This window comes from Meles meles, chromosome 5, assembly GCF_922984935.1.
Source record: "Meles meles chromosome 5, mMelMel3.1 paternal haplotype, whole genome shotgun sequence".
NCBI lineage: Eukaryota > Metazoa > Chordata > Mammalia > Carnivora > Mustelidae > Meles > Meles meles.
In genome coordinates, this window is record NC_060070.1 from 114,157,996 (window position 1) to 114,177,662 (window position 19,667).

The 19,667-nt window shown below is 38.2% G+C and overlaps 1 protein-coding gene across 1 annotated transcript in view; it reads left to right on the plus strand.

Moving 5' to 3' along the window:
* The window catches only part of COL19A1 (collagen type XIX alpha 1 chain), a 314,993-nt gene that overhangs the window by 261,466 nt on the left and 33,860 nt on the right, over window positions 1-19,667 (plus strand). The window contains exons 31-40 of the mRNA XM_046006085.1: window positions 2,066-2,170; window positions 2,253-2,306; window positions 2,566-2,619; window positions 8,108-8,161; window positions 9,566-9,619; window positions 11,847-11,891; window positions 13,862-13,912; window positions 14,005-14,049; window positions 14,464-14,490; window positions 17,573-17,626. Of these exons, the coding sequence (XP_045862041.1) occupies window positions 2,066-2,170; window positions 2,253-2,306; window positions 2,566-2,619; window positions 8,108-8,161; window positions 9,566-9,619; window positions 11,847-11,891; window positions 13,862-13,912; window positions 14,005-14,049; window positions 14,464-14,490; window positions 17,573-17,626 (543 nt within the window). The remainder of the gene's footprint in view (window positions 1-2,065; window positions 2,171-2,252; window positions 2,307-2,565; window positions 2,620-8,107; window positions 8,162-9,565; window positions 9,620-11,846; window positions 11,892-13,861; window positions 13,913-14,004; window positions 14,050-14,463; window positions 14,491-17,572; window positions 17,627-19,667) is intronic.

Here is a 19,667-nt window from a genome sequence, read left to right on the forward strand (position 1 = left end):
TCAAAAATATCTTTGATTAGAATGTAGTAAAGAACTGACATAATTCCAGGTCCAAGTGATACCCCTTCAAAGACCTCATGTGGGTTAATCTGTGTATCAGTCCCTCTTTGAATGAGACTGTACATTGGCTAATAATTGGTGCATCTTTATTCTCTCTGTAAGAAAATCTAAAGACCTTTTCAAGAACTTCAATGAAATCATTTCCCTTGATTTACCATTCCGGCAACCCTAACCCAAAGAAAATGGGGTCCGTTTGAAATGACTCTGAGAAAATTTTAGTGACTCATAATGCTTAGCATTCTTTTATGTTTTATTAAAACAATCAATTGAATAATCCACTCTAAAATACTGCTGAGTGTTGATATACCAGGGTTTTGCTCTGTATTGATATGCCACATTTATTTGCTGCAGAAATAATTCATCTTCTCCATGATTTTCAGAATATAGAAAACTTATTGGTTCTCATAACTTCCTGGCATCTCTCTCTCTTCATAGCTATTCAGATATTATAAGTAATGGATCTACAATTATAAACGTATTTCTTTTACTTCCTCTACCAACACATTAGCTCTGTGAAAAGATCCTGATGGCAGAATTTATTCTGGGAAATGTTGCACACTCTAGCTCCCATTTATATATACCAGCTCTAAGAATGGACCACCATGAAGAGAGAGCTCTTTAGTAATCCAGCATTTTTTTAGAGAAATTGCCTCAGAACCTTTTCAGTGGTATACAGAATTAGTCTTCCAAGGAGCGTATTTTTGGAAATCAGACTTATTCTGGTATTCACTGAGCAAAAATACTGAGCTTCATTAGCCATGAGCTTTCTTGCCAGCTTCTCATTAATGGCAAGTTTCTGTTCCCTTTTTACATTTCAAGATCCTTCCCTTTGGTGAAAAGAATGGAAGGAGAGAGGCTGATACTGTCCTACCCTCTGTCAACTGTTAAAATTAAACTATCTTCTCCACCCAGTGATCCCTCTGCTGTGGCTTTCCTGATCATATTCTTATTCTAATGATTTAAAAATAAGCCTTTTTAGGACTTTTCACAAGCACTTTTTCTTTAGCAATGTGATAAGAAGTTTATCTTGTGAGCTCAGACACTTAAATTCAAGCCTTTCCAGATCAGCTAAAGGTTACAGAGAAGGCAATGGCAAGGTAATTCCACTTAGATTTCCTATCTGCACTTGGATTTGACATAGAGTCAAGTCCAAGTCACTCAAGTAATTATTTCTCACATGAGTGCTTCCACTGACAATGTTGGTAAACTGTGTGCAGGGTCCTGCAACTAATTTTGTTCTCAAAAGAAGAAATCCTTTCTTCACAATTCTTTCGTTCTTTCCCTTTTTTCCTTCCTTCTCCCTTCTCTCCTTCCCTCCTTCCTCTTTCTTCCTTTCTGTCTTCCTTCCTTTGTTTCTTTCTTCCCTCTTTAATGATTTACACTATTGGTTCTATGAGGTCTGTAATCTTGTTGGTTATCCTGAACTTTAGTACTGCCTCCCTTTTAAAATATGCTGCTGAACAATTGAAACAGTCTGTGTTCCTGACTTACGTGTCTTTTCTTTATATTTTTGGAATTTCCCACTTACATATGATCATGGATATGCTTTGTATTTAAATTTTTATTTATTTATTTATTTTAGAGAGAGAGAGAGAGAAAGGGAGTACACACATGAGCAAGGGGATGGGGGAGGGAGACAGAAACAAGCAGACTCCCCACTGAGCAGGGAACCCTACGTGGGGCTCGATCCCAGGACCCTGAGATCGTAACTGAGCCAAAATCAGGAGCCACATGGTCAACAGACTGAGCCACCCAGGCACCCCAACATGCTTTAAAAAAAAAAAATAGAAGGTCACCAATATCATAAACAGATACAATTGCCTAGCTTCATATGTAGTTTTTACCTCACAAAAAGTAATCTTTGCAAAGTGGATAAATTAAGTCTCTGAAAGTAATGATATATCCATTGCAGGATCGGTCTCTGACAAAGATTCAGATCTGATCAGACCTCACTTTTACAGACTGCTGTGATGAATCTCTCAGTAACCTTATCTCTGCTCATTAGAACTTCTGTGGCAACTGCCAAGTCAGTGTTCCCGGGATGAAAAGCAACAAAGGAGAAGAAACTGGCGCTGGTGAGCCTGGAAAGTACGATTCCACAGCCCAGAAGGTGAGGAGGTGGGCTGGTTGTTGATGGCCGTGTAGTTTGCACCTAGTGCCTTCTCTCATTTCTGTACTGCTCCATCCTCTAGGGTGACACAGGCCCTCGGGGTCCTCCAGGAATCCCAGGCAGGGAGGGACCAAAGGTAAGGCAGTTTCTCCTCCACTCTCTGTGCGCCTTCCGATTCAGTGTGGAAAAAAACAAAGCCAACTTTAAAACACACTACTTTTTTATGAGAAATATTTTGGAAAAGGAGTGTAAAAGCCATTTGCAAATGTCATTGTTTTTGTGCCCTGATTCTGTCCAAATTACATGTCCCAGGTGTACAAAGAAGAGATGTTTTTGTTGTTCTAAAAGATGACAAAATGGATTCAGTATACTAGTTGAATTTCTTGTCGTTGTAGGGAAGCAAAGGAGAGCGGGGCTACCCGGGGATACCTGGAGAGAAAGGTGATGAGGTAAGACTCCTCTGGTAGTGTAGTCCTGCTGTTGACTCTCTTTGCAGGACGCAGAGGAAGAACATCAGCTTGTTTGTAGCTCAGGTTTTGTTGGGTTTTTTTTTTAAGATTTTATTTATTTATTTGACAGAGAGAGATCACAAGTAGGCAGAGAGACAGGCAGAGAGAGAGAGAGAGGAGGAAGCAGGCTCCCCGCTGAGCAGAGAGCCCCGATGCAGGGCTGATCCCAGGACCCTCGGATCATGACCCAAGCCAAAGGAAGAGGCTTTAACCCACTGAGCCACCCAGATGCCCCTGTAGCTCTTGTTTAATGCCAAATCAAATAAAAACAAAAATGTAGGTAGGTTGTTTCAAATTCAAATTTCAACACAATTTTAATAATAATACATTGATGTTTATTATCGGTGGTTCAATTTTTGAGAGAAGGAAAATAAAGCACAGAGTTGACCCTCAGTTACTATGTTTTTGTTTTTATGTAGCAGACAGCAACTCCAACTCTCTCAAGATAAAAGCAAGGATGTACTGAAAGGAATCCCTAGGTAGTTAGTGGAATTGAAGGACAGTTGAACAACCTGCCTCAGGACAAGGGACAGCGCCAAAACTCAGCAGATCTTGCCTGGGTTACTGCTATAGCATGATTCAACTTCAGTGACCTTGGTTTGTCTGTGCCTCTGCTCAACTTTCATACTCTTGGGAGAAAAACAAAACTATCAAAAGGATCTGATTCAACTAGTTTAGATCAGCTACTCATCCCTAGACTAAGGTTCAAAGACAAATGTACTTTGGAGACGATGTTATAATTTTCTGACTCTAAGCCATGGTGATGCTCAGGATATCATTCTTTTCCCGCATAATTTACCTTAACTCTTAGAAAAACCAATTAGGATGATGAATTGTTGTTAGTTTAAACAGTTTTGATGCTAATAATTCTTAATCAAAGTAAGTAAGCCATCTGGCATATATTAACCTTCATGTTAGTATTGAAAATCATAACGGTATAAAGTAGGTCTATTTTTTTTAAAGTAGGTCTATTTTTTGAGTCAGTTACTTTTCATGTTACAAATTGTCGCCATGTGTTATTGTTTTTAATATTGATCCTATTAGAGAAAACTGAGAATTAATTTGCTTTTTTCCAAATTAAAAGTTGAAGAACAAAGAAATACAACATTTATATTCATTCATAAATAAAGCAGTAAGGGCATTTTATTTTCAAAATGAGAAATATTGAGCTTTTGCTTCTTTATGCTCCATAGGAAGTTTCACTAATGTACACGCCCTATATCTGATTTTAATAGTCTAACCGCTTTTAACTGCCTAGATTCAAGGAGTAGCTGTTAGAGGCAATTGAGAAGGTAATAACAAAAAGATCAGGAAATAACGGGAATTCAGGATTTTTATAAGTGACTCCAAGTTAAATTTATTAGAAGTTAATTTTGATTGATTCTATAGGATACTTTGCTCCCTTGGTAAACTGAAATGCATCATTATTATTACGCCACTATTTTAGTATGCTCTTTCTTAAGTATAGTAGACTCCTGTTACCTGTGGGGAATATGTTTTAAGACCCCCCATGGATGCCCAAAACTGCAAAGAGTACCAAAACCTATACATGCTGTGGTTTTTTTCTGATACATACATACATATGATTAAGCTTAACTTACAAATTAGGCACAGTAAGAGATTAACGATACTAACTAATAGTAAGTCAGAATAATTATAACAACATACTATAATAAAAGTTGTGTGAATGTGGTCTTTCCCTCCTTCTCTAAGTATCTTTTTGTACTGTAGTCATCCTTCTTCTTGTGATGATATGAAATGATAAAATGCCTATATGATGTGGTTAAGTAAGGGGAATGATGTAGGCATTTTGACATGGTGTTAGGCTGCCATTGACCTTCTGGAGATAAGTCAGAGGGAGGTTCATGGTTTCCAAACAGCAATCAACTGTGGGTAACTGAAACCAGGGAAAGACAAACTACTGTATACCTTTTAGATTCTTTAACAGAGAACACACAAAATTTTGCATGAGACTCTTATTATATGGGAAATTTTTATTATATTAATTATTATATGTAGCAATTTCAGAAAGAGATTCTTGGGGCGCCTGGGTGGCTCAGTGGGTTAAGCCTCTGCCTTCGGCTCAGGACATGATCTCAGGGTCCTGGGATCGAGTCCCGCATCGAGCTCTCTGCTCAGCAGGGAGCCTGCTTCCTCCTCTCTCTCTCTGCCTGTCTCTCTGCCTGCTTGTGATCTCTCTCTGTCAAATAAATAAATAAATAAATAAATAAATAAATAAATAAATAAAAAGAAAGAGATTCTTTTCAGTTATTTCTTCACATCACATGAATTATATGAATCAGGCTGAGAAAGCATAATAACTCAGACAGAGTCTACGGCCATACCACCCGGAACACGCCCGATCTCATCTGATCTCAGAATAACTCAGACCGATAGGGAGTGATGAATATCATCTACTTGGGTAGAATCAATGAGTAGTATCTACTTGGACTCAGATACTAACTGAAATTATAATTTATTGACTTGTTTAGGTGAATAAAACTTTGACCGAGAACATGTACATTTCCAACTGGCCAGTAAACTATACTATTTTAATATGTATATAATATCTAGTTGTACAAAATCTCAGATATCTGTTCTAATCTTAGTGGGAAAGATACAGAGGGACACTCCATCTCTTTGAGGACTTCTAATTATTATTTCTTCATTTTAATCTGTTTGGGAACTTAGAGGAGCTGCCTATTTGATCATTGCTCTGAGAAAAGTGACATTATCCTCTACATTTTTTGCAGGTGTTTCACAAATCAAAGTAGCAACTTATAAGACACTAATAGAGCACACTTACCTCTCACATAGTGAATTCTTGCTTGGAAGGAAGATGTTCCTATAATATTTCAGGGTAATAATTGATAAATAGGCCATGAAAAATACTGTCAACCATAAATTGTAGCAATGGAAAAATAAATATTCTTTGGTAGCAACTGAGCTAGGACTTGCAAAACCAAAATACCAGTTCAGAGAAAGAACTTAGCTCTAATGATCCTTGAATATCCATGCAATAAATTCTATTTTGTATTTTAGTTTGGCACTATATGCTAAATTGACTGTCCTACTCTTTAATATGTATTTGTCTTCTTTAATGACCATCTTGTCTTCTAAAATTATCTTATTGCCCTTTACGCATCCATAGTAAGTTTTACCCTTACTACAAAATTTCAGCTTGTTCAGAGAAAGACTGCTGAGAATGATTTTTTTTTATTTATGGACCAAGGTTTATTTTAAAGTTTAATGTGGTCATCAAAGGTTAATGATTCCCAAGCTTATAAATTAAACTACCTAAAGACACACTCAGCATCTCTAGACTGACACAGGAATGAAACTAAAAGTAGCAAAAAATAAAAAAAAAGAATACATATGTACACCTATATCTTATACATGTACATATAGAGAGAATTTTATGGAAATGTGGATATTTTGAGATAAAGCAATTTGTGGTATGGCATTTATAATCTCCAGACCTTTAGAGGTACCATTTGCAAAGGAAATTTGTTTCCTTTCAATTTTTAAACCCATAAATAAGTTAAGGGTAAGGGATTAAAAAGAGACAATGCAACATACCAGTGTTTGCCAGCCACACATGTGTGCACACATACACACATGTGCACGCACACGCACACACGTGCACGCACACAGCATTGTCAGTGAGGATTATATCATCCTGAAGAAAGACCATGTCCATATTCTTTAACACAAGCATACATAAGATTTTGCCCAAAGCTCTTATTTCATGAGGCGTTTTAGCATGTTCGAGGAGATTCTCTTCAGTGTTTCTTCACATCATATCACATGAGAAAACCTGAAGTAACATACGATCCCATTTGGCATGAGATGGACAGGTCCGGCAGAGCTTGGTCCTTGATCACACCGATGCAAAGAACCTTGATTCGAGAGAACCTTGGTCCTATAGAATTCTCATAAGTAAACATGCAGTATGTTTACCATGGTCACTCCACCTAATATTTATAATGTGTCTAAAAACGCATATTTCATTACAGTAAAAGGCAGAGGAACTTTGTTATAACAGTGAATGGTTTGGTAATATTAAACAATGCTCAATAAAGAAAATTAGAACCTGAAAGAGCGGAATCATTCATTCTAGACCTTGACACATCATACGGCCATCTGAAATAGCAGGAGCGTTTACAAGTATAATATTTCTAATTATAGAACCCATCTGAGTCTATTACAAAAATTTGGGAAATACACAAAAGTACTAAAAAGGTAAAAGCTATCCCTATTTGTACTGCTAAGGGAGGACTATTGGTAATAGTAATATTATGATTCACACCCCTCATCTATAATGCCAAAGCTCAGAAGCCTCTGAAAACCCTGGACATTTTTCTCAAATTTGCAGGAAATTCTTTTGGCAGCAGAATCTGACCTGAAATCATATGGATCTATTTATCCCACATGATAAGAGTATCACGTTTTGCTACAGAAATATTTGTGTGTTTATTAGAGGGTCCTGCCCCAGGCACCACTGGGAGTGTTCTGTAATATCTAGTGTGAGCACTGTTATTTTTATAAAAAATCAGAAAATTCAGAATTCTGAAACACATCTGACATCAAAGTTTCCAGATTTGATACTTTGCACCTCTATCATTCTCATCTTTTATGAAGTGCATTGGTAATTTCTAATAATTTAAACATTACTCTAAACAATTTGTAACTGTCAGTTTTCTATGTTGGCTGAAACATGATTTTAATAGTTGCAAAATATTTTATATTCTTTTATGTAACTTATTTAACTAATATTCTGTTGTTGACAGACTTGGTAAAAGAACAAAATTAATTACACAAGACACCAGTTAATCTTGCCAGTTCTTCCTTGAATATATGAATATATCAGTATCTTAAACCCAATCCAGGATAATTAGCATTATTCTACAAACCCAAGAAAAAGGAGGAGGAGATATTCATTCACTTTTATGCTTAAGCCACTAAAGGATTCTAAATTTAAATTCACTGATGAGCCAAATTTCTTCTTATAATGAACCGTTCAGCTAAACTAAATATTGTATCATAAAACATATTCTATTTTCCCACATTGGTGGGAAATTACATTGGTGTAACCATGTATTTCTTTGATGGCATTCTGCCAGTTTGAAATGGGTATGTCCGTGCATTAGCAGTGCCAGATGCTCAGTGGTGCCCTTGTTGACGGGGTGGCTCTGTGAGCTCAGAAACGCTCCAGGAATCAACAAATGCATTAAATTATATTTGTTGCAGACGCTGTCATAGCATTTTAGCTCATCACACTTACTCTTTGAAAATGGGCATTTGTATGTCATATATATGTTTTCCAGCCAACACAGATGTTGGATTTCAATAGTCAAAATAGTTGATCAACTAGAATGCCTTGTTTCTAACTATGTAACAGACTTACGATAGGAACTGCTTCTTCTAGGGCCTTCAAGGAATTCCAGGCCTTCCAGGTGCCCCAGGCCCCACTGGACCCCCTGTGAGTATTTGCTAAAGCTCTTCCACTCACGCTTCATATCTGCTGGGATGATGCTGGGTGAACTAAATTCCACATTGCCTCTTGTTCTCTGCCTCTACCTGTAGATTTTCCAGCTCTTGCCTAAAAAAGTAGCATCTTATGTCTCAGATTTTCATTTAGTATCACTTTAAGCCTCCTCAGGGTCATGGAGACTTGTCATCAAGATTCTACCAGACCAGAAAGCAGTCTATTTGAATAGAAGTTAGATGTAAAGGAGCATTCTGTTTTTCAGTTACACTTTTTTGGCATTAACCTTTGGAAGAGATATTCAGATGGTTACACCCTTGCACTCTTAAGTACCATAAACTAAGAATACATTTATTTAAAGGGGAAAAGTGGGCTAAGGATTATCATCTTCGATTTATTTTTATTCCTATTTATCCATTAAAATACCTTCTACTTTAATTAGCACATCTTTTTTTCACTGTCCCTCAAACACAACTTTGTGATCTTTGTGTCTTTGGTTATACTGTTTCCCTGAAACAATCTTTTTTCCTCTCTTAGGTGTTAAATCCAACCTGTCACTAACGTGGGGCTGTCAAGTCTAGGGTGGTGGGTTAAATTATAAGACATGCAATTAAATTTGAATTTCACATAAATAAATGGTTTTAGCATAAGTTTGTCCCAAATATCATATTTTTATTTGCTAACTCTAGCAACCCTATGCAAGTCTCATCTTCTCCAGCGATTCTTGTGAGTTCCTATGCAAATGGTATTTTACCTCACAAGTAGGCATGTGGTCATGTTCCTTTGTGTTTTAAAGTATAGATTCACCTTAATTAAAATTTTATCATTTATGCCTTCAACACAGTTATGTAGAACAAACCTGGCTTTAAATTGTACATTAAAATTAAAAGTGGAGAGAAGAGTTGTGAAACGAACCATAGAAATTATAGAAATCATAGCTAATTCATTCTCAAAGAAGAATTAAAATTAAATTTTATTTTCCATTGGTAAAATACAGATCGTGTAACTTAATATGCACATTGTTAATTCTGCCGCCTCTTGAAGTATTTAGAATGTTGATCACTACCAAAATTATAGCTCATTTAGGAAGGCATAATGTTATGTAAATTGCCATTTAAACAGCAAGGCTAAATTCTTAAATGTATCAAAAGGTTCCAATTAAGGTCATTAAATGTGGTTGGCCAAGGTGAAAAAGCGGCCACAAATACAAATTTTACCCTTGCAAGGGCTTATCAGCCGGGTACAGCTGCTGTATCAGCCTGAAGAAATATAAGCTTGTAGGACTGATTTAATTAGGATCAAATGACCTTCAAAATATATCAGTTTTAGCAACCAACTTCCAATGCCTTTGGCCATTTAGTTGTTTTTTTGTAACACACTTTGTTTTGTATTTTACAGGGCTTTTTGGGAAGAACTGGACATCCCGGTCCCACGGGAGCAAAGGGTGACAAGGTACAGAGGAAATGCCTCACTTACTCTCTGAATTGGGGCTTGGGGGATGGCAAGGTGAGAACTTTAACACATCCATAAAATCAGGCAAAGCCTGAAAGTAGGAATAACGTCAGGGAATAGCTATTCTGGTAATGGACTTGGAAAGACACAGGTACAAAATCTGGTCTGAATACAGGTTCCTAGGGAAAAGGATGATTAGAATACTGGTGTCATATAGTAAAAGTCCAAACTGGATTCAAGGTCCTGGGCATCTAGTTATGTGGAAGCATGGAGTGGAGGTAGCTTCCTGAAGAGGTGCGGGTACCATGGTTTGTAGCAGGGAGTTCCAGCCACAGGTGCCAAGGCTTCAGACAGCTTGCTGAGAAAGTCTAGAAGTTCTGTCCTTTAAGGGTCATAGGGGAAATTCACTAAGGAATTAGGACACTTATTTCCTGTGGAGTCCGGTTGATTGGACAAATGGGCTGCTATGGTCTGAAGGGAAGACCAGCAACAGAGGAATCTCAGGCAGGACAACCCCAGGGCTTCATATGTTGACCCAATTTAGGTCTAAATTGGCCCCACAGTGTGAGCCTAGACACAGCCAGCCAAGGAGTGAATACGACTAGGTATTCAGATTTGGGAAGTAAGCATCAAGAATCCCTATAAGCAACTCAAGTGGCGTCTACCCCAAAATGACCAAAATGGGGCATAATGGCATCAAGAAGCAAAGGGATTCCAAGAAAAAAAAAAAATTGAAAGGAGCCATGTGCTTATTTTAGATAGTCTCTGCACATTTTTTTCTGAGAGTATTCCCAAGACACTTGCCCAATCCCACCAGCCTTTTTTCCTCTGTTCTCTATGGAAATTATTCAGTCAGAGATTTGCCTTTTGAAGTTAATGGGAATTCCACACTGAGATGAGCTTTGGGGCACAACCGAGAATGAAAATATGACTTTTAATTGTGCCAGGAAAAAAAGAGTCTTTTCAGTAGGCACATATTTTTCCTTGTTTGTTGTCCTCTCCTAGTTCATGAGAACTATGACATAATTCTCTGAAGGACACTGCCAGCAGTCAGCAGAATATGACATGTCTTAGAGAGATAGCCACCATCAAAGCAGTTTGGGAAAAATACAATATACTTGTTGTCACTCATTCTCAGGCAGATCCATTGCAATAAAAACTTTACAGTTTCTTTTCATTGATAAAGATAGAAACAGTTTTTATGATACTTTCTTTGGTTATCGAAAAAAAAAAAAAACATGGGCCGATTGGAATGAATTCCTTCATCAAATTCATGGAAACGGACTTAAATCCCTCGAAATTTGGGGGCATTGTAAGTAGGAATCTTACTGTCTGGATTCTTTTTTAATTAACCATTTCTTGCCATTGCCCTGACATGAAGGAACTTACAGGTTTTATGAGGCTCTTATCCTAAAAGAAAACCACAGTTCCAGGAAACACTGGTTAAAGGCACCAAAGGGACTATAATAGCTTTGCTTAGTATGGATCGATAAGCATTGTATGTTTTATAAAAATAAAAGTGAAATCCATTTTTCAAGTTTCAACTTGAATTCATTTTTCACAATTCCATTTTCAGGCTGCTTCTCCTGCCAGCAGAATATCTGAGGCTGTTTAAACTGTACAGAACATTTCCCTTAAACAGTGTTGTACCACAGTCACTGCTGTTCAACGGGGTGTACCTGACTTGGTTACAAAGTCCAGTAGAACCTTAGGGAGTGAAAAAACTTTCTCCTCCTGCAGACACAACACAGGGTGTGATTTTTCTCCTTTAGTCGAATTATGTGGATGGCCTTTGGGTCCCAAAAGAAGAAGGTGGTGGAGTGGAGGCTGAAAGTGAGGGGATGACCCAGAAAGCCCAGTCCCCAAGCCTGCCACTGCTTGCAGGAATGCCTCTCTACACCCCCATATGAATGGAGTTTCCTCAGCTGCACTTGAACTCCAGAACAGGAACAGCCAGGTTGTCTGGCTCCATCGGAAACTAAGCTTCATCCCTGGGGCTCTCCCAGTGGGAATCTGAATGGGTATGGAAAAGGCATTTACCTTTCCTGTAGTCTAGAAACGTATTTTCCCAGGTGAAAGGGAAAGCCCAGCTGAATAAGACTTTGCAAGGTTGAAGCAAAATCATATTGATTTCAGAGTACAGCTCTCTGAGCAAGCACAATCTGTTTCATAAACTTTGTGTCAAAATGGGCAAACCATTGATTTTTGGTCTCTACATTCCATGCAGGGCAGTGAGGGACCCCCTGGGAGACCTGGACCACCTGGACCACCAGTGAGTTTCTCCAGTTTTAAAACTTAAATTCATGTGTCAGTTTGAGACTTCTATAACTCAGAGATCAGACAACCTTTCAATGCTTGCAGGATAAAAGGTGTCTGATTTTTATGGGTACCTTTTAATGATAGCCAACGCAGCTTTGGGGAGACCTGAGTTTTCCCCTTTAGTGCAGCCCCAATATGAACTACTCAGATTTGCATACTATAGGCCTCCTTCCTCCGGACTCAGGAGACCTGAGTGTGTGCCCCAATTCCCCACGTCCTGCCTGGGGGACCCTGGGAAAGCCATGTGACCTCAGTGAGCCCCAGTTACAGAAAAGAGGGGCTTTAAAAAGAGCTCCCTTCTGGCGATGTGGGTTGGTACAGAATGTGATGGTAGGCTACATGTGTTCATTAGCACCCATGATGTCTGAGATGTGGAGAAATTCTATTTATCTAGCACCTAGTGAATAAAAGGTACAGGAGCCATCAATGTTCTTATGCTTGCGATTGATACAGATGTGCACTTTGTCAGGGCTGCAGCGAGGAGAGTACCGCTCTCTGTAGCAAGTCTGCCCTCATGTGGCGCCACGCTCAAATCACAGCAGAGCTTTGGTCTAGGCTGAATGCTCTTTTCCATTCTACCTCATAGGAATACTTGAAGAAACCAAATTCACCTGAGAAAGGGCAGAATTAGTCTATGACTTTCTGAAGACGGCAAAGATATATAATTATCCTGCCTGGAGTCGCCCATTTCATACATATAAACAGATTTGCACTCTGTCTTCCTAAACCTGTTCTTCATTTGTTTACTTGCCTGTTCCCTTGACAGAGGAGCAGGACAGAAAGTATGTGGGGCTCAAATCCCAAAAGTCACTCTCTCTCCAGTGGACACAACAAGCAACATATAGCATGTGTTCACAAAAGGGCTTATCTTTTACACTGGGTTAAGAAATATTCCTCCTCCCCCTGAATTTTTCAAAACTATTCACTCTTCAAAATAGATTACATATTGTCTTTTTATGACATACACTATCTAGAAATCTCAGACAAAAATATTCATCTCTTTAGGACTCAGCACACTAAAATACAGTAAACATTCGCCAGTTGCCAAGTGAGTGAGTGAAATAATAAAGGAATAAGTGAATGGAGTATTTTCCCTCCCATCCTGTTCACTGAGCACCACTGGCCACCATCACCCGAAAACAGTGAAATGATGGCTTCCTCAGTTTTGCAACTGAAGTGTGGTGATCCCAAAAAAGGAAAAATGCAGATTATTGATTCTATAGGAACTTCTTAAAAGGGTAAAAGATCCCAGCCAAAATTTTTGTCTGGAAATTTTTCCCGAATGCCAAAATGTAGGGTTCTTTAAAGATTGTTGAATTTATTCTCTTTAAGTGTTAGTTATTCTGGAACTTTCCACTCACAGGTCCATTTTATTAGGAAGTTTTATTCCCTGTTGTTCTAAAGAATATGTTTGTGTGGAAACATCCACACAGGGCTGTGAGCAACATCATTTTCCCCATTTACTTTAATTTTCTATTTAGTGTAAAGGGACTGTAGAAAAAAATTACTTTTCAGTGGCCAAATTGCTCCCTATTCACATCTTCATCAGCACCACTGTGTTATTGCCTGCAGGTCAGCGGGCTATAAACAGTTAGCATAAATCGGCGATTCAGAAACTGAATTTTAATGAGCAAATAGTGTTTTCCTCTGAATGCATTAGTGTCTCATCTGTCAAACACGAACATTCATCACACCTCCCCTGAAAGTCTCTCTGGGCTGCAGGTATAGCTCAAACTCCTGGTCATTTTCCCCCCTACACTTGCTTTAGAAAAGCCCAAAACGGATACATTGTTTTATTTCACTTGTAGTATCAAACTCCCATTTTAAAATAAACTAGGAGAAATACCATCTGGTAAAAGGATAAAAGGTGGAGAGACTATTAACGTAAAAAAGAATAATTCTCTATCTCCTCTCTTTCCAAAGGGTGTACCATTCAATGAAGGAAATGGAATGAGCAGTTTGTATAAAATCCAGGTATTTGCTTTGGTAATTATATGAAATTATATTCCTGTGATAAGTTGCTATAAATATTTCTCACATTTTTCTTTTTTTTTTTTCGTTTGAAGGGAGGTGTGACTGTTCCCAGTTTTCCAGGCCCCCCTGGCCCCCCTGTGAGTACAGTTTTTTATCACTAAGCATTCTTTAGCAGAACAGCCTAAATAAATAAATAAGTGCTCCTAAGTTCACTGAAAAAGTACATGGTATGACTATAACCAAGATCTTCTGCAGTAGGAAATAAATGGCAGCAAATTATAATAAAATGGAGAAAGTGTGCCCAGCCCAAATCATGAAAAATAGCGTTCTGCATGGTGGTATCCCTTTCTGCACATCCCAGCAGTTCCTGTCATGGGGTTCCATCAAGTTATGTCTCGTCATCATCTTATTCTCTAAATCCAAACTGTAGCAAAATAAAGCTTGCAAATACGTTGTATTTGTCTTCAAGCAAATTGAATTAAAGTGCTTTAAATTCTATAATTTTGCTTCCCTTGTTGCTTTAAAAATGATTTCCCATGTTTTTCTCATAGGGTCCAAAAGGAGACCCTGGCCCAGTGGTATGTATATTCCCATGCTTTGTGTCATTTAGAAAATAAGTATTTCTTGAAGTTTGAAAGAAGAGCATTAGGCAAAGATGGCTTGTTTTCTTAGCCGTTCATCAGTTAACTAACATGGGAGGCAGCAGGCAAGCGACCAAAGCAATACCACCAATGTGTTCATTTTTAAGATACGTTGGTCTTGATGTCACTGCCTAGTATCGGCCTTGTCTCTCTTATTAGCATATTTTCAGAAGTGCTCTGCGATGGAGGAGGGTGCAGATGAAGCTGCTGATGAACGGAACACTTTCTTCTGATAGCACGATTTTGATGGTTAACTCAGTTAATTGAGTTATTGTAGAAGATTGCGGAAGAGAAATACTTACTGGAATGAAATTCCTTAGTCTGTCTCCAGTCTCTCTCTACCCTCAAAAAGGAAGGGGCTCTCTATTTGCTTTGGATGTCTTGGGCAGTTATTCGGTAGGAAATGTGGGGTGCTGTCATCCACCTGCTGGTTAGGTATAAAGGTATCAGGAGCTTAGTGATTTCCACTCAGCGTGGAAAGAGAGCATGTCCTGCAGCCCCCGAGAGAGTGACAACTGTTCTCAAGCATCCTTCTCAGCCACGGAGCATCACGCTGCTGCTTCTGCCGAATTCCTTAGATCCCCTTCATCCCTTGGCAGTTCTTCCTGTCATGTCCTTGTCAAGCATATGTTCATATTTCTCTTGTATTAACCTTTGGACCTCGATTTATAGAGTACACTTGAAACTCAGATATACCTGAAGTTGAAATAAAGTTTCAAATTATTTGTCATTGTCTTTGGGAAAAAAAAATTAAGGCCCTTTCATTACAGTGCAGTTTGGTAAAACTGGATGAATAAATTTTTAAAAAGCAAAAGAAGAAGCCATAAAAAGTATCTTTTCACATCTAAATATATTTTCAAAGAACATGCATTAAAGCACATGTTTTTTGTTATTGGTTGGTATATATTAAGAGCCAATTTTCTCCCCTGAAAGCATGATTTTCAGCTAGTTTGTACCATTTTCTGAACCCCAATTATGTAACTTAGGAATATCCTTTGTTTTCTTATTCATGTTATCCCCCTTTTGTCTGTAACTTTTTTAATGCTTTCACCAGTCATAGCCTTCATTCTAAGTTTAATTTTCTTTCATCTTGTTGATAAAAATTTCCACCTAGTCTTTCTCTCTCCTACTGACCCACAGCCCCTAGAAGCCCCTCGACGTCTCACTGACTCTTTTGGAACATTCCTTCAGTTTTTGCATTAAAAACTGCATATCAAGGTGATAACATTTTTTAAGCATTCTGATAAAGGATAAATCATAATTCACTGAATTGGAAAACAGGTAGCAGACAAATTCAAGTAGACTTAGCTACAACAAAAGATAAAAAATAAAAAGTGATTAAAGCATGTTCCTTGCTTTTAGAGATGTGATTTAAGTGAGTGAAGCACAAAAGCAGAAAATCTGGAGTAATGAAGTTAAATACTGTATAAAGCCTCAGATTTATCCTACATAAACCTTTGAAATTATTCTTTGGGGCCTATGTCAGCAACAGTGTGCAACACCCTTCATTTCATATCAGTTGCCCAGTACAGAGAAATACTACTTCCTATTACAGAAATAAGCCAGAAATGGTAGAATGACAGGTCACAGAGCAGAAAATGGAAAAGTCAATTTGAGGAGGCTGTTGGACAGGAGGGGGAGATTTATTCTTTGCATCCTTCATTTCCCATGACACTAGGTCTGCACCATTGTTTCTAATCTTCTCAGTATATGTTTTCGTAGACAAAAATTACCCTTAACTGAATTTATCTTCTGAGGTGCTCCATTTAATTCCTTTGATATTTAATTTATAAGTGGCTTCAATTAAATATTTAATTATTAACTACTTTCAAGTAAATATTGATTGATGGGGTGACCACCTTCCTCGGTCCTAAGGATTGTTGAGGATGTAAACAGAGAGAATTAAAGAGTTCATTTCCTTTGTCAACAATCCAGGACCACTTTTACAGCACTTTATGCAGAATAGAATCTGAACGTCTTTTTTTGTGTGTATCTGATTGTTATATATTAGTAGACATTTAAAAAGATTTCTAAAGCATGAAAAGTATCAAGTCATCTGCTTGTTCATTAAGTGTTCTGTAATAAGGACAATATCATAAGTACTAATGGAAGTTGGACACTTGGTAGTATTTTGAAGCAGATTAGAATTATACTTGCAAAAATATATATACAGAGAATGAAAGCTCTCTTTTTATGTGATTATGTTGAAAGCATCCAGTGTCTTAAGAAAATATTTGCAGTTGACGTCAATTCATTAACAAGGAGGTATCAGACAACTACCTCCTTTATCTCTCTTGATTTAAAAGACTTCATGTTTATTTGCTCAAAATTAGCAGCTTCCTTCACCTAACCTTTCTAAATATATTTCTTGAGAGCCTTCAGGCTCCAGCTGGCCTGGGACCACACACTAGAATATGCAATAGATTTTTTTTTTTTTAATGGAAATGCTTACTTATCTTCTGCCAGTGACCCATGAGCTTGAGCAATATCTTTTAGAATCATCCAAGATGCTGCTTCTGGGGCCATCCCCTGAAGCATTCACAATTCATGGCGAGTGCAGAGAACACTGCAAAATGGTAAACTTCGCTATCAGACCTTCGTCTTCATCGGCTCTTAAAGAGCTTAGTCTTATTCTCCAGTCATCTAGCAGCCCTGAGTACCTCACACATTGGCAAACTTCATTAAAGCCCATCTTTCCTTCTAATTTTTATTGAAATTAGAGTTATCACTGACTGGAGAGATTCATTCTAATTAGATTCTTAATCAGAATAAAAACAATTAATCAGAAAATATATTCATACTTCTTCAGGGAATAGCTTTATTCTCAAACTATTTTCAAATATCAAATGCAAGAACACAGATGCTTGAAAATAGAGCATACCAATTACTTGCTAAATTGCTAATCAGTGTTTAGGGATAGTTTTTTGTAAAAAAAAAAAAAAAATCTTTGGTTTTGAAACAAAGGTCTAAAAAACCTCTTGGTCATTGCTTCTGCATTTCATATGTTCATATTTAACAGGGAGAACCTGGTGCAATGGGGTTGCCAGGACTAGAAGGATTTCCAGGTATAAAGGTAAGTACAGGTGTCACTCATTGTGGTCACTGAGTCAACATCCAAAAATGTTTACTGAGCACCTCCTATTGACCAGGAACTATTTTAGGTTTAAAGATAGCCAAGAGTACAAAACAGACAAAAATCTCTGCCTTCAAGGAACTTATTTTCTAGGAAGGGGATAGAGAAACAACAAAAATAAGCATAAGTAATAATGTTGGTAAATTCTATGAAAGAAAGAAAAAAGTAAAGCAGGTGAAGAAGGCTCAGGAGTGCTGAAGGAGAGGTTGTAATTTTAAATATTGGTCTGAGATAGCAAGATCTGAGTAAAGACTTGAAAGAGTGAGACAGAGTTAGTCAAATCCCCTCAACCCTGAAGTAAGAATGTCCCAGGCAACATAAATCAGTTCTAGAGATCTAATGTGTAGGATGGTGACAATAGGTTACAGTACTTTACTGTATATTGGAAAACTGCTAAGTAGTCACACCACTATGTTAATTAGCTTGATTCTGGTGGTCACTTCACAGTATATGTATATATCAAATCCTTAAGTTGGATACCTTACATATATACAATTTTTTTAAAGGTTTTTTTTTTTTTGTTTTGTTTTGTTTTTTGAGAGAGATCACAGTAGGCAGAAAGAGAGAGGGGGAAGCAGGCTCCCTGCTGAGCAGAGAACCCGACATGGAGCTCCATCCCAGGACCCTGGGATCATGACCTGAGCCAAAGGCAGAGGCTTTAACCCACTGAGCCACCCAGGCACCCCTACAATTTTTTGAAAGCACAAACGTTAGGTCTAAATGCACTGAGACCATGAGCATTTCTGCTCCACCAAAGGAGACCAGGGGGATGGGGTGAAGGAAGGGTGGTAGATGAAGTCAGAGAGATAGGGATAGAAGGGAGGTGTAGCCCTGTCATAGCAGTCCTGCAAAGCAATGCTACTCAAAAGCTGGCTGGTAGAGGACCAGTGCCAGTCTGCAAATTCTCTTATGAATTCTGTGGCAAGGTAAGTATAGACTGAGAGTAAGTACTTAAAAACTTGTCTAGCAATTTAACTTTGCTATGATATTCAAACATGTGATCAGTACACTCACCTCGGCTCAGGATGTATTAGAACATAAATATAAACTGCTCCCAGGGGAGCACAAGTAGTTTGAGAAGCACTGATAATAAAGAGGCTTATTAGCCACTGTGAGGACTTCATCTTTCACTCTGAGTAAAATACGGAGCCAGTAGTTCAGTTCTGAGTTGAAGGGTGGTGGGGCCTGCAGCCGGAGGGCAGGGAAGCCTGTCAGAAGACTATTCCCATGATACAGCTGGGAGGGATGCTGGTTGAGATCAAAGTAGAAATGGTGGAGATAGTGAGGGGTGGCTAGATTCTGGATATACTGGGAAGGTAGAACCAACAGGACTTTCTAATTGATTAGACATGGGTTTGAGAGAATAAGGAAGAATCAAGGACACTCCCAAGTTTTTTGACCTAAGAAACTAATATGATGGGATAGTCATCAAGTGAAATGAGGAAGGCTATAGGCAGAGCCTGTGTGGAGAGGGTGAGGATGATCAGTTTAACTTTAGACATGAGGTCAAGTTTGGCAGCATCTATTAGATAGCAAAGTGGAAGTATTGAGTAGGCAGAACAAGAAAAAGGCATGGAGTTTGAAAAGAATCTTAGTGGAGTTTTGGTTGTTCCAAGTGTATAGACGCTGTCTTAAAGCCAGGAGACTTGACAAAATCTCCAAGGGAATGACAGATTTTATAAAAGAAAGGAGTACTGAGGACTGAGCACTGAGGCCTCCAACATAAAGGGATCAGGGAGAAAAGGAAGGATGAGCAGGGAAGACTGAGATAAAATGACCAGGGAGTTACAAGGAAAACGTGGTGTCCTGAAAGCCGAGTGAAGATAGTGTATGAAGGTGAAGAGGGTAATCACCTGTCTCCAATACTGCACATGAGTCTAGTGTGATGGGGATGAGGTCAAGTAGGACGGCCAAGTATCAACCATTGGATTTAGCAGGATAGAGGTTTAACAATAATAGATTATTACTCTTCACTATTTTG